Source organism: Phytophthora cinnamomi (genome assembly GCF_018691715.1).
Source record: "Phytophthora cinnamomi strain GKB4 chromosome Unknown Contig116, whole genome shotgun sequence".
NCBI lineage: Eukaryota > Oomycota > Peronosporomycetes > Peronosporales > Peronosporaceae > Phytophthora > Phytophthora cinnamomi.
Genome location: NW_027151049.1, coordinates 196,663 through 219,547, shown reverse-complemented (window position 1 = coordinate 219,547; position 22,885 = coordinate 196,663). Strand labels below are relative to the sequence as shown.

Here is a 22,885-nt window from a genome sequence, read left to right as displayed (position 1 = left end):
TTTCAAAGCTGCTGTCGTGTAATATAGTCTACCGTCTTCGAAGTTGTAGCCTGCTAAGAGCATAATTCGACTCCGTACTCCCACCGCCGTATCGATACAACAGGGCTCAGACAACACTGCTAAACTGCGATGCTTATGCCACACATACATTAGCGCCCATGGTGCCCGCACGGATAAAATTATCAAGAGGACAACAAGTACAACAATGCCGTGACAAACCAAACTCCAGAAGTAGTACGACACCACAAGGGCTGTGTCCTTCGATCTCTTGAGATCCGAGCCATTCAAACCAGACAGGAAGCTTTGGAACGCTAACGCGCTGACAAACTCTCCCACAAGTGCAGTCTCGTAGCTGAAGAAAATTCGCTTGATCCGCAGCCTCCACTTCTCCTTCAGCAAGTTCGTATTTTCGAGTATTTCAAATAGCAGCAGCATCAACCCCGATAAATTGTAGCCTAACGATGCGTATTGCACTCTGGTAGTCCAGCCGTCGTTGGCAATGATGAGGAACAAGTCGGTCATGATGCCTTCCACAATCAAGTATAGAAGCGCGGCTCGTTCATAATTCGTCGCTCCATGAGCGGATAAACGCAAGCTTTCCTGTACGAAGAGCATGGCCTGCTGCTGATTAAGACTTTCTCTTAATTCATCGCACCTTTGTCCGTAGCGTTTGCACAAGACACAACTTCGGCGGATCGTCAGAGCGCGATACACGAGCCAGATTACACCCACGATGCCATACCAGTAAGATAACCGAGTTTTTGTGCTTCCTGTATCAGCAGCCAATGCAGCTCCATTGATATCGTACGTGCCAAGAACCTCAACCGTAATGTAGGCAGTGCTATCCTTGGTGCAATACGTACCGACTTCCCCTTCGTAGTACGAGTAGTACCCGATGGAGCCGTGGTACAGGTATTGTTCAAACGCAAAGCTGTTGTCGTCGCAACCAGACGGTGTCGTTCGATAAGGACTCACGCTCGAGCTTCCGATAAAGTAGTTGCCGTGCAAATTGTACTGCGGCACTACAGCATGGCAGACGATACCTTGGTCCGTATCATAGTAGTGAGTTGTTTCGAAATTCCACCAGACTCCAGCCAGCACGAAAGCCGTCACAGGGCATACCTCGGTCAGATTTGCTGTCTGCTTTGGCTGATCGGAGGCAACCACGAGCTTTGCAGACATTTTGTGCGGCTTGACAAACTGCACGTAGCTTCGAGTTTGGAGAGCGAGGGGCAGCACACCCAGGACGAACCAAACCGCGAGGAGTTTCCGCTCTGCCGTCAAGGAGCAGCATGGCGGCCGCTCACGGACGCTTCTTGGAATCCATGGCTTCATCGATGCAGTATTGTTATCGTGTCTGCTCGTGCCGTCTGAAACGAACGGAGTTTTAGCGTCATTTTATACGGACTTGCTTTAGATCTCGTACGCCCCTGTCATATTTTCAATGTGCTCCCGGAAAATCTCGAGAGCAGCTAAGGCCAACTTGGCAGCGTGTTCCATGAACCTTTGTCTATCTCCAGGCCCATACAATAATTCGTGCATCCATCGTTAAATGAAAATGATGTTGACGAATTTTGCACGGATTGGTCGAAGGCCTTTTGAGGATCCGTCCTCAGATCTTGATATTGATCTTAGCTGTACTTCTCGTAGCAGCGTCGGCAGCGGCCAACTCCATCTAGGCCAAGAGTACGATACACCCAGGTACATTCTCCGAAGAGCGAGCGATATTTGGCATGTCTATCAAGAAGAAGCTGGGCCCGACCGCCTCCACCAAGATGCGCTCGATGTTGGCGGTGTCGAAGCCGGCCAAGATCAAGTGGGGGATAAATACTGGGAAATCGTACGGCGACGTGAAGACGACGCTGGGATGCAAAGAGTCACTCCTCAAACGCTCACGACGCACCCAAATTACCCGCTCCACCTACCAGCAGTGCGTGGAAGTCCAAACGCTAGCGTGGCTCAAGTCCGGCTTCAGTGAGCACCATGTTTTCCAGGCGCTAAAGATCCCTGAAAGACAGGTGACCAGCATACAGTCTGGAGAAACTACCGGAAGGAGCTCATCCCCGACGCACAGGAAGCTCTTGAACTCGCTGCGTCGACAGGCCAAGTCCAGGGGTAAAAAGCTCCGACGTGTGAGAACTACAATGGATTCGTAGCAACGCAAACATCGGGGTGCTTCGCCTGGAACAGCTCTGGATTTTACGGTGAGCGTGCGAAAAGAAGTATATGATAATACTAGATCGCTGTCACTGTCACTTAAACCGGGAGGGCTGCTCGATTGAGCTATTATGGTTGCTAATAGAATTGGGTGATATGCATAATACGCAAGAGCGCTATGGTGCGTGACCCCCGGTGATTGCCTAGTTTGGCAAGATGAAACTGTGCGTGACCGCCATGATGAGCTGCGGCAGAAGTGGACGAGAACTTCGCAATATCCCTATTTTGACGTTTCTTTGTACTGCAGTGTGTACAGGTAGTACTACCACTTCCGACACCAGCTGTTGTGTATTTTTCATGTACATGTATTCTAGCCGAATTGATCGTCGAAACATTTCCCAGCGTCAAGTGGAATCCAAGAGTTATGGCGGCAGTGCACCGAGATAATAAGTCGCATGCTGAAGCGAATAAAGATATCGATGAGGTGGAGGCCGAGAAATGCAGCCAGTTGGCCTCAACGACAAGAAATGTTTTTCGCCTTGATCGAGATATTATCTCAATCTCGAGGTCGTCCATGTCACTGCAATCTGCATCAATGCTTGCAGCTGCACTTCACAATACAAGTGTTCCCAGCCAAGTCGCAGACCTAGTTCAGGCGTGCCGCCATAGGTAAGCTACCTCCCATGTCCACGACATTGACCCACTATTCTTTCGTCTCTTAATATGTTATTTACTTAACATCATTAGTTTGCTAACAATAACAAAAAGTTAGGAAAATCACAGCAATTTCGGGTTGAGCAGGATTCTTTTCACTGCTGCAGGAATCCTGCAGTATGATACTGCCTGTTGATTTTCTTCTCGGCGTCATTGCCGTTCTGCAGCGGTGGTCGTTGTTGACCACGGCCAGGAGTGGGCACGAAGAGCTGGATGCTGGCCGCCTTGGACGTGGGCAGTACCTGGAGTCGAACAAGGGCTCTAACTGCAGAGATGGTTTTGCTCGTCAAATGGCGTAAAGCTAAGGATGGAGGTGACGGGTGATCCTGTCGTGGCCGCGGGTACTACAGAGTCCAGCGACAGTTGCCCCACCCTCTCAGTAAAAAAAAATAATTATTTTTCCGAGCTCTGGTCTTGTTCCCCACAGACGCCGTCCCGCTCCCGCGGACTTCATTAACACACAATATGTGTTTGTCTGGCACGTTCGTTTTGATGATTCACTGAGTAGTCGAGTGCATGGTTTGTATTGTTTGTGTTGTAAATAAACTCAAATTGGTTGCTCCAATGAAGTGTATGCCTTGATTTGCTTTGCTTGTTCAGCCACCCACATGATGTCTACTTCATAATGCACGGGGAGTTGTCGGAGTTGGATGGGCCACAGGCAACCACGTCGCATGGCCTCACAGATGTGGAACGCGGAGCAGCTTGTTCTCCCAGGTCCCACGTGGCAACGGCAGCAGCGACAGCAAGGAGAACGACGACGTAGGGTAGGAACTTCATGGTTTGGCTCTTCGGATGACGGGGCGGGTTAGGCTGACTTGGAAATTTGAGAACTACGTGCCCATGACATACTGTCCTCCTCTGTCCTAATTCCTCTGCGAGGTCCATTACTCCAACAGAAAATACGTGGTACGACGCTCACATTCGGTGGCCACGGGGAGCGACACCTTTATCGTTTAGGCTGTGGATGTTTTACTTGGTGAAGCGTTGTCCAACGTAGGTAAACTAAGGTGCGCAACATGAGTTTCAATCTGGGAGTGTCAGGTAAACAATAGCTGTAGTTCTGTAAACAGATACTATATCATAATCCACTAAAAGAGAAAAAAAAATATAATACGGCCGTAACTGCAGGTACGGAGGAGAACTAGAGTGCACCGTGGAAAATAAAATGAAAAATAAGAGAATGCATGTCATGGTCCACGAATGAATTGAACTAGACCTTGACTGCTTCTTTGTAGCACGAAACTTTACAACATAGGTGACTTGAGGGCAATTTCTCAAGATTCATGGAATACCAATATTTCTTGATAAAAATGTGCGACTTAGGTTTCGAAAGTGCAACGATTTGGGTGTAGAATAAAACGATCTGACCAATAACAATTCTGGTTCATCGTACGGTCCGCGCGAGCTAACACATCCGTATTATTGACATAGTTCCTTGTGCACACCCATATACCTGTCCAGTCTTACCTACTACTTCTAAGTAAACGAGTATCAGTTTCAGGCAGTGCTCTCTCGGAATGTGACTGGCAAAAAGTAAAGGCGAATTTCCCATTTAGGATTGCAATGCAGTCTCCGACTACTTTACTACTACGTAGTATATCCGTTTGGGGCAGTCGTGCGGTGGAAGAAACAACTAAACTACCTATTTCATATTAAAGAAAAGATGAGAACAGTACTTTACTACAGCAAGAATCTATCTCTTGTTGTGCTGTGCTGTCCGCAAATGAAAATCCAGGGCTGTTCCGGGCGAAGCACGGCTTAGTTAGAGCTTGCCTGTGACCGCGTCCATGCCGCGTAGCCTACGAGAAATAAACAAATCGAGGCAGGGCGTAGCTTCTGCTTCTTCAAATGTAGGCCACGAAATTCAGAGCTTCTCTTCGTGCGGCGCACGACTTCGATTGGAGAATAATGGCACCTGGGTGGCATCCGCCCAAAGACTGGATAAAATCCAAAGAAAACTCCGTCCCCGAAAAACAGGTGCATAGCTTCTGTTTCTGCTTCTTTGGCGTCAACTCTTGCTAGTGTGATGAGTCGATTCGTGCGTTGCGGTTATTAAAAGGCCTGAGCCCCAACCTAGCAGATACGTCGTCAATATGGGCTTTGCTCATGAACACTTTTCGAGCTCACTGATCAAGAGTCCCATCCGGGGCGCATGTGACTGTCGATCTGTAGATAATACTCTTCATCCTGGCACAGTTGCTGTTCCTGCGCACGGGCCACACACGGGCCAGCAGCTCCACGATAATTTATCCGATGCACACGGACCTGAGACACTGCATTTTTTGGGTATCATCGTCGTCGTCCACCTGCAGGCAAATGCCAACGGAAATTCGATCAGGAAAACTCGCTTGTGCTAGCAAGTTGTCGACGGTGTGTCTGCATTCCGAGTCTCGATATCTGGGAATTGCAACGAAAATTGAAGCTTGCTTTGCATGAACGGCCTGTTCTCCTGTGACCGAGGGTAGTGCGCGCGGGACAGCTATACCTGCGCATCCTGCGGACACTTCCGTCGCCTTACCGTAGTACCAAATCGTCACAGCCTTGCGTTCACGATACGTCGGCAGCACTTCATGCTCGACGTCAAGACTTCGAAATGCCATCAACGTATCAAGCTTGGGAGGGAACCTCCCAGTGGCTTGCTGGCAAGTGTTTCGAATTCTTCAAATGAACGCGAAGCTCTCCACCGTGGTCAGGTTCCCACTCGTCGTTCAGGTAATACTCACACGCGACGAGGCGAACCAACCCATCCTGGGACATCGCGCCTCGTTCATCTCGCTGTGCGTTCGAGTACGTGTCCAAATGCTTGACAGACCTAGCGCCATCCCCTGGCTTAAAGGACACGCCAGCATGCACGGCCCTAAGTCTGCAAACCCCCGCCAAATAAACCAGCTAGTCGTGCTTTTGCAGCGCTAACTGCTACGCACGAAGAAAGCGAACTGTGTCGACACCACATTGCGCACATCCAGCTCCGTCGACACCTTCTCGAGTCCGTGCACCAGCGCCTCCACCTGGCTGCGAAGACGCAGAACGGCAGCACTCGCGTCCGCCGGCGCCACCCTTTGCCTCGTGGAACGCCTCGCTCTGCGCCATGATCGGTAGGGACCTCGCGGCGAGGGTGAGGCAACAGGCGGCAAGCGGCGGCGTAGTGAGTGACGCCTGATCCGTAACGTATCCCACCACCGTTAACAGTGTTACCAACTGGTTGTTAATAACAACTTGAACGTAACATGACGTCGGAATCTGCGACGTGTGCGAGAGGTGTTCACACGTCGCATGGCTACATCCTCGCAATAGTGACCGCCGATCCCAACTCAGGCGACGTGGCCACCACAACGAACGACTCGACCCGTCGCGACAATGCTGCGCGGCGTGCTGCTGCCGGCGCTGGCGGCGCTCAGCGGGGCCTTCCTCTTCGCGAAGCTGCAGGCGCAGCAGCAGGAGCCCCTCGCCTCCGCATCGCTCGAGTCTCCCGCACCAATCCTCACTGTACGCTGCTTGACCCCCCTCCAACCGATTCCGCAGTGCCCTGATCTTCTAATTCCTCGTCGAATTCCTCGCGCAGCAGGACGCGCTGCCCTCCACCAGCGGCCTCTTGGCCCAGTACCTGCCCGGCGACCTGCTGAGCGGCCGCTTCAACGCGTCGGAGGCGGCCGCCGCCTTCGCGCAGCCCGCGGACTGGGGCGCCATCGGCCTGGCGCTCGAGGCGGCGGTCGTGGCCTCGTTCCAGTGCCTCAAGCTCTGGCTCACCTTCCTGCTGCTGCTGGCCGTGCCACTGCTGCAGGGTCTGGCCGTGCTGGGCGAGGCGGCGCTGCCCCACTGCCTCGCAGCCGCCAAAGTGGCGGCCGACTACGTGGGCCGCATGGACCCGCTGCACCAGGCCATCCTGGCGCTGACCGTGCTGCTCCTGGGCGTGTGCGTGCGCCAGGGCTACTTCCACAAGGCGCGCGTGCAGTACGTGAGGACGCGCAGGTCGCTCGAGCTCCGGTACCGAGCGTTCGTCGCCAGTCTTAGCGCCAAGTGGCGCGTGGTGGCCATTCTACTGCCCCACGCGCTCTTCTTCGCGCTGAGCTACGAGGCGCTCTACTGGCTGCCGCGCTCCATGACCGACGTGCTGAGCAGCGAGCCGCTTTTCGGGTTGCTGTCTGTAGGGTACCCACTGCTGCACACGATCGGCATCGTCAGACAGAAGAGGCTCTACCCGAAGCACGCCAAGGCCACCCCGCCGGCGTCCCGACCCGGGGCTACCAGCGAACTGATCAAGAAGTTCCAGAAAATCAGCATCCCGGACTACGAGTGGCGTGCCTACGAGGCGTGCCTGAAGTACTGGGTCATCTGGTCCGTGGCGGTGTGCTTGATTGGCATGGTGACCCTCTTCCTGCCAGCATTTGTGACTTCGTTCTTCACGGTGCCGCTGCACTTCTGTAACATTTTCCTGATCTGGATGCACTCGCCGTTCACGCGAGGCGACATCGCGCTGTACACGATGCTGAGTCCGCTCATTAGCCCGTACGCCAACCGGATTCATGAACGCGAGGCGAAGGTCAACGCAGAGGCCGAGGAGAAGACCAACTTCCTGATTCGCGTGCTCGTGTCGTTCCGCGTAGTGCCGGAGCGACACGTGCACTTGGCGAAGGACTTGTGGTCCCAGGGCCCGGCGCTCTTCGGACTCATCTTCATGTTCACGCCAGGCTTCGTGGCGTCTCGCGGCTGCTCGCTCATGGGCTTCGGATTTCCCGCCTACGTCACGATTGGAGTGCTAGGCGAGAAGCGGACGCGGCGCTATGAGTGGTGGCTCGCGTACTTCAGTGTAGCGGTCACCGTCGACTACCTCATCACCGCGATCGGACGAGAGATCGGGTGGCTTCCGCTGTTCTACCACGCGAAGCTGCTGGTGATGATGTGGCTCCAGTTCCCATACTTCCAGGGCGCGGAGCGGATCTTCAATGCTTGCTTCTCGAGCGTGTTCATAGTTCCAGACCGCAAAGACGATTGAATGGATTTGCTTAGATTGTGAAATGCCCAGTACTCCAGACGTGGTGTTGAGGTCTTGGTTCTGAATCGGGAGACCAGTATTTGTGGACGTTTTTCGAGGCATGGTGTTGCTGTTACCCTCGCTATTGTTAGGGCTCAACCAGCCAGAAGCGCTGGACAGTTGTGCTTCCTGCTGAATTTGGCGAGTGTGTCTGCTAATTCACTCCGTGTGACTGTGTTGTGGAGGCAGAAGGCAACATGCGTGGCTCCTTCTCAGCTCATTCCAGCCGATCGGGATCTCGTCAACATGCCTACACGCCAAGTGAGAACCCAAGCGTCCAAGAACCCTCGATCTATCACGGGAAAATGCGTACTGCGCCCGAGGGCTCGGCGCCAGTTGACATCATCCTCGGAGTATCGGCCGAGACTGTCCACGCCATCACCGTTCATCAGCACAAGATGATGTTCCAGTCCCCCATCGGAGTCATGAAGGAGGTCGTGTGGGACCATAGCGAGAAGTCGCTGCACTTTGTGCTGGACGATGGCTCCACGTCCCCTACATTTGTCTTCCCCATTCTCACAGAGCTTGAAGCACATTTCACTGCGATTCTGGCGCTACCGGACCTGGAAAAACCTCCTGAACAAGTTTACATCGGAGTTCTCATCGGACAAAACTTGCCCTCGCCAATCCAGCAGCGTCGAGCGTCTTTAGGATCCAGTCAACCGTCGATGCTGCCCATGTCCAAAAGAAGAGAACTGTTGCGACGAGAGCAGCCAGTAAAGAATGCAGTGAGTCGCGAGCGTCTTGGACTCGAGTACATTCGGTCTGGACACCTCTGCTTTACCTGCTCCATTAGTGGGGATCTACGGGGACTCACGCTAGGGATTCACCACATTCGCGTGTTCCCGTCGCCAGACTGCCACGACCGAAGCGCGTGTTTGTTTTCGTACTCGTATGAGCATCTGGAATCGTGTGAAGTGTCGGGAACACGACTTGAGCTGCGTTTCCGAACGACGCATCAGCTCGCGAAGCAACCGAGTTATCTCGTGTTCCAGAGCTTGGAAGCCCAATACATTCGGGAAGCAATCTGGTACCTCAAGAACGGCACATACATGGATGCTTCTCTTCGAGAAATGCTGACCTCGCCCACCCGAACACCACGTTCAAGCAGCACCGATATTACAATACCACTTCCCGGCATCGCAGTATCGCGCCGAGCGAGTGTGTTGATGTTCTTCACTGACGCCGACAGCCTGAAGCAACGAATTGATGCTTGCTGTCGGGTCATCGGGTGCCAAAATCTCGTCGAGTGCAGTGACCAAAGCGGGAGCAAACCCGATGAAGCATCAGCGTCAAATATAATGATCGGCATTAACTCGGGAGAGCTCAGTCACATGAATCCAAGTCTGCGGACGAATCCAAGCATGTCGCGGGTTATGACAAACGGATTGTGCGAGCTGCACGCATCTTGTCTCTCATCAGCGCCAAACGAACCACTATTACGGCAAATGGCTGGCTTATCTCGTGACAAGGTGCCACTCCCCCAAAAAACTATTCAACCATTGGTATCGCTACTCCAGTTAACGCACTACGGGAAAATGTTCAAGTTTCAAGGGCAACTACTTAAGCGGCAGAATGCGCGCACTTTCCACCTGCGGAAGGCATGGCGCCCAAAGCTTGTTGTTTTATTCGAGACCCCAGTTGGTGGATTTCTTTGCTACTACAACAAAATCACGCACTGTCCTGGAATGACAGACGCTCCAAAGGAACGACGGGTGATCGATCTGAGCTCAGTGCTCTGTATTCGACCGGTCTCCGCATCTAGTCCAGTCAGTCGAGGCAACAGTGCAAACGTTCCTACCATGCACGCGTTTGACGTGGTTACGCTCTACCGGACGTGGACATTTGCGGCTGCGGAACCAGAGCAGTATGAGGTATGGCTCAACGTGCTGTCCGAATGCGTCGAGAAACACTCGACCATCGCTCCAGATAAACTACTACGGTTCCCCGTGAAGCTGGCGATGTCGGGGCAGTCGTCTCCAACCGAAGCGACTTCGCTAGAGATTTCGTCGCATGGAATTTCATTTTGCACAGGTCATGAAGCAGAAGTGGAGCTCAGCTCTTGGTACTACACCGATCTCGAGAAATGGTCGGTCGTATTTCAACAAGGCTATACGTGCTGTTTGCTCAAGTGTCGGAGCCCTGCGCCAGCCTCTCCGGGATCCCCTCGAATTGCAGCTAGCGAAACAATTACGCAGGACTTCCTCTTCCGAACGGTTGAAGCCAGCACGATCTGTCTTGCTATTGAATTTTACGTGGGCAAATGTATGGCCAAGCTGGAGGTGCTAGCTGGGCAATATCTCGAGGAGAGTCGTGCACGGAAAGCCAAAACCACATTGATAGCCGATCCGACCGCGTCAAAGCGAGGCTCTGCCAATTCCAAGTTTGACCTGAAGTTGGTGAAGGAGCATCCGATTGAGACCGTCCCTCTCGCTCCGATTGCAAGTCCTGAGAAAGGAAAAGTCCCACAGACCGAGTTGCGCTCAGATTTGAACTTGATACCGGAACAAGATGAAATTGGAGGCGATTCGAAACAACTTAAGGCTCAAAAAGCTTCAACAAATGGTGGAACATCACTTGAGAAGTCAGAGCTGAGTGACGCTATCGTACGAACGAATTCAATGGCTGAAAGGATGAATGCCCCGCTGTCGCTGAAGTTGGAAATACCTTCACAAGAAATTGGGTGTGCGATCGTGACAGCTCCACACGATTTAACTCCCGAAACAACGGACGACGAAAAAAGTATGCGTGACAGTGAAGTCGACGCAGTGGAGCCCTTGGCCAGTGTGTCTGAGTCTCCGATCCCGTCGTTCTTTGAAACCGATTTAATGGTCGAGAAATGTTCTATGGTTCAGGAAGAAGTTGCTACTAGGAGTCTTGACGCGGTAATGGATGTACCTACGGCAGTGATGTCAATGTTTACCGCACCTGAAGACGACTGTGGAGAGCCAAACAAAGTTGATGATATTCCGGAAGGAGGCCAAGACAGCGTTGCTGGAGTTGTGCAGCCACCGCAACCATGGCAGCGGCTTGGCACTGAAAGTACATCTACGAACGATGATTCGAGTGAATTCGAAATCATAGACCTGGATGATACGAACGAAATGGCGCCCATCCACGCAGAAAGCGAGTCAAACGTAGTTGTGGAAGATCACCGCGGTGAAAAGTACTGTTCATCGTTCGCTGAAGCTGCTGCTGACCCCATCGCTGTAGATCCAACGTGCCTCGGGCAGGTCCATTCAGCAATCGCTGAATGTAGCGATATTCAGCAAGATCAGCACGACCAAATGCCTGTTGTGATTGTTGCCACGAGTACACTTCCTGACGAACCCACCAGCATCTCTTCAAATTGCTCGGACGTGTTCATGGTCGAATTTCGTGCAGACATGACCTGCATCCCCGACAACCCACCAGACGACACAGCTCCGCACGCCCCAAAATCTGAACGTGTCGATTTCTCTGTTGCGTCTGCAGCTCCTCCACTTCTGTTGCTCGAGTATCTACCGTCGTGGTCACAGGAATCACAACAACCTCCGAATTTGGCCGACGAGGGCGTGGTGAGCAAACAAGCATCAGCCGAATCTCAGGAAGGAGCGCACGAAGACAACCGCGAGTCCGAGTGCGAGGTCTCCGACCGGTCGGATGCGTTCAATTCCTGCGCCTCCGAAGCGGACGAAGACACTAGCTATCACACCACGGAGCAGCATTTCGAAGGTGATGACGAGTTTGAAGATGCCTTCGAGCATGAATCGAACCGGTCGGCCTTACCAAGTCCCGACCGCTTAATACCAGTGCCGGATGGTAGGATAGGCACAGACACCACCAACTAATGAATGAACTAGATCGATTCCCTCCCTGTCCCCATAGCAGCACGCGTCCGCCTTGAACTAATTCAGTCGCGACTTGAAACTGGTGGCGAAGCGACACACTCGCGGGGATCCGGATGCGGCCACGCGCAGCTCGACGTTGCCACGGACCGTAGAAGAAGACCGGGCTTCACAGTGACGAGCCAGACGAGTAGAGCTCCGAGGTGGCGGCAGTCTACATGGATCGTACTCCGCCAGCAGCAAATGGTTCCAGCAGCAAACCGAAAGTGTAAGTTTTCATGGTAATGCATGTAGTCATTCAAGTAGCACCCCCATTTACAACATTCAATTGCATGAATCACCCAGAGCTATTGGTGCAGCGGCTTCTCCGTCCCGCAGGACAGCACCTATCTCTCCAAATGCAACTTCACCGAAGTTCCCACCGATCAAAAAGGCCAAGAAGACTTCCCCTAAGAAAGCTGTGCGAACGAATGGCAAGGTTGGTTAGTCAGTCGGTCGATTTGGTAGTGTCCAGGCTGCATCGGCTGAATGTTTTGTTGCCAGGGTGTATCGCTGCCTCGAGTGTCTTCGGTGACATTTGCAAATGACGCTGGACCTCAAGAGCTCGATTCTGGAGAGGTGACGTACCGACCTGTATGCTATTACCACACGCTGTACGGCTAACACTTTTCATGTAATAGGAGTTGGAGGTGTTGAAGTGCATCCTGGTACGTGAAGGATACTTGCAGCGGTTAGGTCGGGCAAGTGCAGCAGGGCACATCAGCGGCGCTCACCTGGGGGAAACAGTCGATGTCTTGGATTTGCTGCGGTTGGCAACGCTGGAGACCGTGGAGGCGATTGTTGCATGGAGAACTTACAAGCAAAAGCATAGGACGACCGAGAAACCAGGAGCAAAACCATCAGCAGAACTGGAACAGTTCAGGTGGAATGGAATCAACTACCTGGTCAAGCTTGCATCCGACCTGGAGTTTCTGGTGAAGCACACTGGACTCACAGAGTGGCTGGGATTCACGCTTGAGCGCAACCCCTTCATCTTGCCGATTAACCTTGACTGCCGAGAAAAAGTGATGGCAGAGCAACAGCGGAATCTGCAGTCAGTAGATAGAACTGACACTGCGGACTCGAACCGATTTCTGCAAGTGGGTGGCAAGCGCTCTCAACCCGTGCGTGAGAGTCTCCGACATTTGAGTCGAGATGCTGAGAAACCAGCGGCGGATGCTGCAACATTGGCACAGGCTCTGGCTGATAGAAAAAGAGCGAAAACACCGTACGAGACGCGCGTAGTGAACGACGAAGAGCTTATTCCTAATACTCCGTCTAAGGTCGGAGCACTCCGCCCAAAGTCCCGAGTGTTGCCACGTTCTGGCAAGACCAAATACAGTTCAGTGCTGCCGTCGCAGATTGGTGAAATGGACATGGCTCGCCTACACGAGGCTGAAGTGGTGGTTCTTCATGAAGAAGCCGCTTTTGGCCGATACGCGCGAGATATTCACGGTCGAGTGGTGCCCGAGGACGAAGCCCAGCGCCGTTTTAGCATGGTCGAGTTGTCAGGTAACGCGTATAATATTCCGCCTACTCTTGGGTCGTCGTACACCGCTGAAGACTCAGAAGGGAACGTACTTCGACTCGGTGATCCGCTCCAGTCCGACGTTCCTGGCAAGTTTTACGCTAAGAAACGCTCAGGCATGTTAGGACCGATTTCCAAACCCGAATGGCGCTCGTTTGGCCGTCCTCCGCCACCAAGACGAAGAGCTCGAGGCGCGCAGCTTGAAGAAGCTTTAGCAGCAGAGAGAAAAGCAAATGTTCAATTGGGCGTGTTGTTGGACTCGTTGAGGGAGGAGATGGAACGCAAGTGGATGGACGTTGCGTACTTCGAGAGCTGTGTTGAGTTACAGGTGTACGGTGATGAACTGCGCACTTTTACCATCCAAGCTCAACGCGAGTTGGCTGCTCTTCGTCGGGAGTTTGAGGAGAAGAAGTACATGTACGAGAGCAAGATAGTCAATATCCAGAAGAAGGAGGAGCTGCTCAACACCTTCAAAGTTCAGCACAAGGCCGTGAAAGACACAACGGTAAGTCGCCCGTTGCAAGGCAAATACACCCAAGTTCCTAACACTGGAATGTGTTGTACAGCATGCCAAGAGAATAGAATCTAGCAGAGAACAAACAACAGAAGTTGCTAGTCTCAATCAAGAACAACAGCGGCGGGAAGATCAAGAGCAAGCTGCGATTCGTGCCGCGGCTGCTTCTGAGCAGCACGAGCACGACCAGGCAGCTCCACTCGTTCAGCACTTGTGCGCGACTCAAATCCAGAAATTCGCCCGTGGCATGCTAGCCCGAGAGATCTATGCGCAGATGAAGATCGAGTTCGTCGTGGCCAGCACGTTTATTCAAGCTGGGGTCCGTGGATACCTTGTTCGGCGGCGGGTTGCGAAGATGTACTGGAACAATGCAGCGTCGGTGCACTTGCAACGAGCTGCTCGAGGTTGGCTTGCTCGTCGATTGGCAGAGGCGAAGCGAAGAAGACGCCTACAAGAAAGCTCTGCTGAGCGAATTCAGAAGGTGATGCGAGGGCGGTTTGGGCGCGTGCGAATGTCCAAAATCAGGAAGTTGGTGAGCTATCGGCTGCAACTCGCCCTCGCGGCGCGATCGGTGACCGCTGTGGCATTGCAAGAACTGGCTGTAGCATGCCAAGAAATGGTCGCGCTTCCAAACCTGATGAAAACGGGGATAAAGTCTTCGTCCCAAGTGGCATGTCTACCTGCGCTTGTGCTTGGACTCGTGCGTATGCTAATGATTTTTACCAGTGATGCCGACGACGAATGGGATATACCAAACACAAGGTGGCGTGAAGCTGCGCGCTTTCTGCGCTGTGGTGTCGGCGTCACTCGGCGAGTACAAAAGATTGCAGATGCCGCTGCTGGAGCGGCCCGAGCATTCATGAATGCATCAGGCGGGTTTGCAGCAGCAGGAGTGGCTGCTTCAACACCATATTTGCGGAAATCTCGACTCGGTTTGGCACTGGTGGATGCTTACATGGGCGATCTAGACTTTCGAGTCGAGACATTCGAGCGGATGCCTCGAGGTTGGCAAGCTGCAGTGGCAATTTTCAAGTGGACTACGGCCTTTGCAGCTATCACACGGCTGCAGCATTTACTTGAGCCCAGCCTAACGTCGAACAATCCGTTCCTAGTTGTTTATCGGATGTTAAGCGAGAGAGAAACTCGGCACGAAATCACAGAACGACGCGATGCCGACCACAGTGATGAACAGTTCGCTCGGCGCTTTGTTTCGGCAGAGCTTATCGAAGCCCAGGGATACCCGTTCCACCGACGCCGTCCATTGCTTCTCGTGGTGGCTAACGATGTGCCACAAAAAGCACGGACTGTCATACTTGAGAAGCTGCAAGCGGCTTTACCAGGGCTCTTTCTTTCAGTAACGCGTCTGCCAGCGCCGAAACGGAGATCTCTGGATGTCGAGGACAATGTTCAGGCTTTTGATTTCAACGCTATTCGAGATGCCGTGTCGCTGGGTCACAGTGTCATCCTGGAAGGTGATGTGGGGCTGCGGGACGTGACGCAACGAGCATTTCTTAGCTGTTTTGACACCATCAAGAGCGGCCTTCACCCGTTACCAATGTGCGTGCTACTGAGAGGCACCATCACGAATCGTAGTGACTTGTTTGGACCAAAAGAAGGTTCCGATCAGCTGGAGGAAGCCTATCAAGAGGAGGCTAAGCGTCGAATGGTGGATGCAGACGTGAAGTTGGCTCTGGATCGTACTACGCGGTTGCGGTTGGAGCTAGGGGGAGATGGTATTACGCTTGAAATGATCGAACAGGCCAAGTGTGGATTTGGTGACTTAACCCCCGCACCAAATCCAGCGATGGTGGTGGTCATGGAGGCTGTTATCGTCTTGCTGACACCAAGGAAGGTCTACGAGGGTCCTTCTCAAGGAGACATCGCGACAAGCTCGGTTAGTTGGCGACTTTCTCGCCGCCTTTTGGCACAGCCAGTGTTCTTACGAGCCAAACTACAACAAGTGGATATTACTAAGATTCCACCAGTGAACCTGGTGGCGTTGGAGCGATACGTACGTCACGCACTGTGGCCCAATGCTGTAGTTGCACGATCGCAGGTGGCTTCAAGCAGGCTGCTCTTTGCTCTTGCATCCTGGATTGAGTCGGCTACAAGAACTGCTCGATTAATCGCTGCTGATGGCACAGGCTTCCTTGCGCCGGAAATCACCCGCTACGAACCAGTTCCTGGTCTGTTTGAGCGCGTAGTGGTTTTTGATAATTGTCCCGTAGACTATGTACAAGATGGAGCTGGCGAAGACTCGGCAGTGATGCAACTTATGGATGCTGTGCTGGCGGATGTTCGCGTGTACCGCACAGCACATTTGTTAGTCAGTTCGAGTGTTAATGTCACGAGTCAAGCACATAAGAAGAAGAAGAGCGTCGACTGGGAAGAGCGATGCGTGGTCTCCCTCTTCCACGAGTGCAGACGTATATTCGCGAGTGTTTATTCTCCAAGTTCAGGGGAACGCTGGTTCACGGTGATTTCCGAAGACGACATCGACAAATTGTTGACGCCTACCGCTATGCCCCTGAGTGGAGAGACCAGAGGGAATAAGTTGCCGCCACAGTCACATCAAGACACGTATGCCCGTCTGGCGCGCTTGTGTCTATTGCAGAGACGAAGGCTCGAAGATATTCCAGAGTCCATTGAGCCTCCAAGCCCGTACGAGTTAGTGGTGCGTCCTCACGCAGTGCGGTTGTACCGACGAGTTCTACTACTTGGAGGATATTTGACCACTCTCACCATTGCGGAGCTTGCTCGAGGACATGTACAAGTTGACGCATTTGTACACAGCAGCAATTCACAAAACGATTGTGCCCAAGCCGTTGCTTTAACGCTGGTTGTCGAGTTGGAGAATGTTCTGGGTCGGCTGTCAGCAGCTGAAGCACGACGAGTTTTCGTTCCGTCACCCCGCATACCGTCTCTCTTGCTTGATCGCCTTCACTTGTACTGTGTCACGCGATCTCCGATGGTGGTGGCTGAGTTCCAGCCGAGAATGGTGTCTGCGCTTCGACTCAGCGTAAAAACTACTGAAAGCGCACCAGGACGTGTACTACTACGTCGTGTAGTTCGGGCGCCTGGTAATCATCACACCGATGGATTAGGAGAGCGTTGGGTGTTCACACTCGTTGAACGGCACGAAGAGGGTGACTTCCAAGCTGCTTTCTACGCGCCAGGATCGAGCACTTACCACGCGATTCGTCTATCCGGTACTGCAGCCCAGGAACTACTGCGCTTATCGAGGCATGCTAAACCTTCCCAACTGCAGCATGTATTAATGCGGAGTTTCTGCCGGGCAAACTCGATTACTATGAAACCCGACGATGCGAACTCCAGCAATGGCGAAATAGAAGAAAAATCATTAGAGGAGAACACGGATGCGATAAGCTGCTATCGCTTAAGACGTCCCATTATTGCCAGATTCCCATGCGTACTACGGATCATGGAGAATCCTCACCAACGGATCACAAAGAACCAAGTCGTGCGCGCGTACGTTCAGGCCGAACTTTGTGATCCCGAACCGAAAGCCGGCAGTATAGCAGGTCAAAGTACAGGGAAATGTGCAGGTGCTGGTGCTCTTCGATATCGCGTTTGGTTACCCGAATCATGTGAACAACAGACGCTTCTACTGCAAGAACACGAGATTGAAGCCAGCTTACCCGTGGAGTTGTCGTGGAAACATGCGCTTCCACTTGGACGGAAGAGTGTCAGTCGATATCTCGTGAACCGCTACTGCAAATGGGACCCGAACGGCGGAGGTGGCGACAACGGGTGTGTGGTCGCTCACTTACCCTGTGGTTCATTCTGGGCGACTGAAGTCGCTCAACCAGTTGCTCACGACAACAGGAGGACAATATCTACATCGGATGAAGGGCCAGGAATGTCTGGACACCACCTACCAGTGGACCGGAACTTGGCGGACGAGGAAGTATCTGTGGTTTCGTGCACTTATCTCCTAGATGACAAGGAGACTGAAAGTGACGACGAAGAAGACGATGAAGATCGGGAGAATAATACCAAGGATAATCAGCGCCGTCGGAAGATTTACAGCTACGACACCGAAGAGCTCGTCCATCGTGGCAGCTACCGTGCCAACGGTTTGTATGTAGTTGTGCGCGTTACGATGAGGGCTGAAGTGATCCGAGACTTGAAGCCTGCACTCGCGTCGCCAACCGATCGTGTGCGAGAGCGCGATTCCTTCAGTATCAAGTTTCACGTGTATCATCCTGCATCCAGCGGTAGCGCCATCGCTGAAATCCGAGGCCATAGCGATCTGCGTGAAGTGGTGGGCCCCGACAAGGCCTCTCTCATCGCCTCTGTGTCTATCGACAGTTTGATGCGGCACATTATCCTCACTCGTCTGGATGCCCAGGTAGATATGGAGCTACGACCGACCAAAACGCTGAAGGTGATGTTCTTGCGTGACCGATTGTACGCCAAGCAAAAAGCAACACCAGTGACGAAGACATTCGATCGGGACGCGGACGTTAATGCGTCCAAGTTAATTGATGAATCGCGGCGCCATGGAGTTGCCGGTGCACGTGGTGTGAAGATCCTAACGACAGTGAAAGTGCTGGCTGGTGCTGGCCGTACGCTATTTACTGTGTTCGACGTGGCTGCAAGCCACGGATCTGGAGATCGCAGTGTAATGCTGCGAATCGACGCCTATGTGTGCGCAACCAGTGCTAGGCTTTCGTTGTTATTGGAAAGCAGTGATCTGGTCCATGCTGTGGGTGTTGAAGACAAGGAATTGTTGCTTCCGACTGTCTACAAGGACGAATGCTCAGAAGAAATCTTGGAGATGGAGAAGACAAGGAGTCGCATGCTAGCGCTGATAGTGTTGGAATATCTCCGCATTGAGCAGCGAAGTGACGGGCGAGGAGATCACCTGGTGTTGTCAGACTATTCGAGCTCGCTGGTTGATACGACCAGCACCGAGAGCAAGAGCAAAAGATTGTTCAAGACAGTTCGTGCAGTGGGGCACGATCAGGTTTTGATTTCTGCATACATTAGCGACAGCGCTGAACTACATGACACCACGGGATGGTTAAGTCTGGAGCTTTACGATCCCGCGAGCAGCTCGAGGTGTTCACTGAAACTCTCCCCGTCCACGCTCAGTGCGATCCTGGGTCTGCCAACATCGCTCGACCTAAACCAAGACCTTAGTGGGTCTCTTGGATTGGATCATGTCAGCTTCATAACACATATATGCTCATTCCTTCACATCGAGAAGACGACTGCTATCTCAGATGGAGTTGTTGACAAACCTGCGAGGTTTGCGATGGTGCTGGAGTTTGATGAGGAAAGAGCATTGGAGTGCATGAGACACCATCTTGGACACGATGACTCAGAAGGTGAAGTGACTTCGTGCTCATGGTCGGGGGTTGCAATTGGAAAAGACGGCAACTACTTCTCTGTTCACCTTCGACTCATCAATGCCCTAATTGCACACGACATCCAACCCTCAGTTGTGTGCTCTGCGTTCGCACCAGCGGAGTTGCTAGTGGGTATGCGAAAGTTCAAGTGGTCTGACATCCCAGCAGAACTTGTGGATCTTGCCCCAGTGACAGCATCCGCAGATAATCAACGGGGCTCAGCAGACTACACAACCTTCTTCGCAAAGGTTTGCGAACGCCTGCAGATTGAAATTCAACATGGTTCAGGTTTCGACGCTGACCCTGCCGAAATAGCAATCCATATCGACGAGAAAAAGCAGCGCGCCACAAATCCATTGCGTTGAGTTTCAAATAATAGGTTCAATACAGTTTTGGTTCGTTCATCTTCGACAGTCGAAGGCTCAGGCTATCGCTGCGCCATGACATATAACGGCATGGTGTTAGCCATAAAAGTTTTACGCGTGGTATTAATACGTGGACATATTAACTTTGGTTGTCGCAATCGGGCGTCGCGGCATGCAGCGCAATCGGTCAGACTAAATGTAGCTGGCCGTTGTGCAACGCACACCTGTAGTATTTTCATTCCACGCGAATCGAGCACGCACGCGAGCTTAGCTCAGTGCTTGGCATCTGTATTTGTCCCGCAAATGCACCGCAGAAATTCCGAAGCTGCGGCACGCGCGAGCTTGTCTGCTGCGATCGAGTCGTTCGTAGGGAACGAGCTGGACGGGCTGCACGCGGCCGCAATCGCGCACCAGAGTTCAGATGGACACATCCAGTTGCAGTTCGCACCTGAAGATGCCATCGACCTGCAGACGTCTCATTCCGAAGATTCTCGACATGAGTTCCAATCGCCCAGCTCGCCAAGACAAGCCATTCCCAGCAAGAAATCCTCAGGCAACGACGACAACGACGAGTTGCTGCTGATGCCGCCGCTGATGAACATTTGCATCCTCATCGTGGGCACCCGTGGAGATGTTCAGCCATTCCTAGCGATCGCGCTTCGACTGCAAGAGGACGGACACCGTGTTCGCCTCGCCACCCATGCCGTGTACAGAGAATTCGTAATGAACCACGGCATCGAGTTCTACCCGTTGGGCGGTGACCCGAAAGAGCTCGCAGCGTATATGGTCAAGACGGGAGGCCACCTCATTCCAACGACGATAAAAACACTCACCGAACACGTGCCGCGCAACATGCAGATGATCAACGAGATCGTGCTCTCCACGTGGCCAGCCGTATCTGAAGCAGACCCGGATGGAGGCGGTCCCGGCGTACCAGGGCAACCATTTCGAGCCCAAGCGATCATCGCCAACCCCGTCTCCTACGGACATGTGCATGTCGCCGAACGTCTAGGTGTGCCGCTCCACATCATGTTCCCTCAGCCGTGGGTGCCCACGATGGCGTTTCCACACCCGCTGTCCAATTTGGCGTACACAGGCAAGTGGCAGAAGAGGAATTACCTCTCCTACAAACTAGTCGACATGATCATGTGGCAAGGTACTGAAGGGATCATCAATGAATTTCGCACCGAAGTGCTGAAGCTGCATCCGATTCGCAACGGGGACTCGGGCTCGGAGCTGCTCTTGGACTTAAATATTCCCCACTCCTTCATGTGGAGTCCCAAGCTCGTACCAAAGCCAGCAGACTGGGGAGATCTATACAACGTCATCGGTACTGTTACCTTGAAAGGCCCCGCATCCGTGTATTCTCCTTCTCCGGAACTCGAGGCATTTCTTGGCAACGATGGAGGGCCTATTTTCGTTGGCTTCGGTTCCATGGTGTTAGCAGACTCCCTGGCAACTACGAAAATGATCATCGAAGCAGCTACACAAGCAAATGTACGAGTTCTGATCCAGTCTAGCTGGAGCGACATGGCCGGCGACATCGAAATACCTAGCAACGTTTTCTTCATCGGCAATTGTCCGCACGACTGGCTCATGCCTCGCGTATCGGCAGTTGTTCATCACGGTGGCGCCGGCACTACCGCCGCTGGACTACTCGCTGGGAAACCCACTTTCATTGTACCGTTCTTTGGAGACCAACGCTTTTGGGGCCAGGCCGTCGCAAGTGCTCGGGTGGGTGTGGCGCCTTGCCCCATAGCCCAACTAACAACCGAGATACTATGTAAGGCTTTCATCGATCTTCAAAACCCAGAGCTCCGTAAACGAGCTGAAGTACTGAGAGACCTCATGGCAGAAGAAAATGGCGCTGAAGAGGCGGTTCGCAGTTTCTACCATCACATTCCGACGCAAGAAATGTGGTGTGACCTCGACCACCAACGCGTGGCTACGCAGTGGAGCGTCCACGACAGGATTAAGCTCTGCGACCGCTGTTCCTTCATCGTGAGAGAGCGCCCAGAAAACGAGAAGAAAAAGTTTGTGCGCTATCGCTGCGTCGACTACTCCGCTCGTGGACCCAACTCCCTGCTGACCGGAGTTGCTACCGGGGCCATCGTATTCGCGCACGAGTTAACTGGGGGACTGACGGGTGTCTTGTTTCAGCCAGCGAAAGGCTTGATCTACGGCGGGGTTGTCGGTGCTGTGAAGGGCGCAGTTGCTGGCGTGTACTATTTGCTGTGGCGACCGGTTCATGGCGCTGTACTATTTGCCGACCGTGCAGCCGCAGGGCGAAAGAACGCGAAACGTGAAGAGGGGCACCGAAAGTTGAACAGCGTTTTCGATCGTCACATGATGGCGGCATTCGGGGTACAGAACGGTTTGGCTGATACATTTTGCCTAGCCATGAGCCCGAATGCAGTCGATATTGTCATTTTTGCGCGAAGGAAAGATCGCAAGAAGATGCTCAGGCGGATGAAAAACTCAGTAAAGCATCGGTACTGCGCCCGCTACGAGGCAATCGTTCAAGCCCAGAATTGTCCATCGCATTACATTGTCGGCGGTGAAGCCTCAAGTCCACGCAAACAAGAGAAAATGCTCGCGTCTGTAGTGCAACCACTTCTTCGACACGCAAACGAAAGCAGCAATAACACTACGATAGTGGATACGGGGGAATTCTGCATTGACAAAGGTGACGAACCTCCTAGCTCTGAATTGAGCGCGAAACCAGCCATCACGCTTTATTCAGCCCGACTCACATCGGCTGGAACAGTCAAAATGGCGCTCGGTGTACCGAGTGAGTCTTCAAATGCGGTTGACTTCTCCATTATCGCAGAATGGGAGGCGTACGCGTCATGCCAGCGAGGAAGAGTTGAGTATGGGGAACAGATGCAGGACAATCCAAAGCTTACAAGAAGATCAAAGTCAGCGAATTCGCTGAAGTCTCCAAACTCGAAAATCCCATCCATGAACGTGTGCCTTGCTGGCATCGGTACTTGGAACAACGGTGTGAAGCAGTTCGTCGCAATCGGGATTAAGCTCAAGGAACAGGGCCATCGAGTTCGCGTCGCAGCCAACGAACGATTTAGGACAGAGATCATGACACGCGGTCTTGAGTTCTACCCTCTTGCTGGAGCCCCGGAGAGTATCCAGGATTTCGCGAAGTTTGTGTACGACAGCCAAAACGCAGCTCGAGCGGCGGTACCCGGCCGGCTCGGTACTGGTGCTATTCAAACATTTAAGGAGCTCATGTACTCGTTATGGCCTGCTGCATACGGGTCAGACCCTCATGGTGGTGGCACGAATATGCCCGGAGAGCATTTTCGGGCAGATGCAC

General features: G+C 52.9%; 3 protein-coding genes across 4 annotated transcripts; all 3 read left to right on the top strand.

Annotated features, from left to right (window-relative positions):
* Window positions 1-1,733: 1,733 nt before the first annotated feature.
* IUM83_16463 (uncharacterized protein) lies at window positions 1,734-2,156 on the top strand (the record flags this gene model as incomplete). The annotated part of the gene is made up of 1 exon (XM_067941344.1): window positions 1,734-2,156. One exon carries the CDS (start codon window positions 1,734-1,736, stop codon window positions 2,154-2,156), a length of 423 nt encoding a protein of 140 aa, XP_067781621.1.
* Window positions 2,157-6,231: 4,075 nt separating this feature from the next.
* IUM83_16462 (Transmembrane protein) lies at window positions 6,232-7,867 on the top strand (the record flags this gene model as incomplete). Its single annotated transcript, XM_067941343.1, has 2 exons — window positions 6,232-6,360; window positions 6,437-7,867. The coding sequence occupies 2 exons, from the start codon at window positions 6,232-6,234 to the stop codon at window positions 7,865-7,867; spliced, it is 1,560 nt and encodes a 519-aa protein (XP_067781622.1).
* Window positions 7,868-8,211: 344 nt separating this feature from the next.
* Window positions 8,212-21,313, top strand: IUM83_16461 (Sterol 3-beta-glucosyltransferase; the record flags this gene model as incomplete). Of its 2 annotated transcripts, XM_067941342.1 has the most annotated exons (6): window positions 8,212-8,634; window positions 12,414-13,805; window positions 13,867-14,218; window positions 17,774-18,403; window positions 19,925-21,051; window positions 21,170-21,313. In XM_067941342.1, the coding sequence occupies 6 exons, from the start codon at window positions 8,212-8,214 to the stop codon at window positions 21,311-21,313; spliced, it is 4,068 nt and encodes a 1,355-aa protein (XP_067781543.1). The 2 variants fall into 2 exon arrangements, with proteins under 2 accessions (XP_067781543.1, XP_067781544.1); XM_067941341.1 differs by lacking the exons at window positions 8,212-8,634; window positions 12,414-13,805; window positions 13,867-14,218; window positions 17,774-18,403 and having other exon boundaries at window positions 19,858-21,051.
* Between the last annotated feature and the right edge of the window lie 1,572 nt (window positions 21,314-22,885).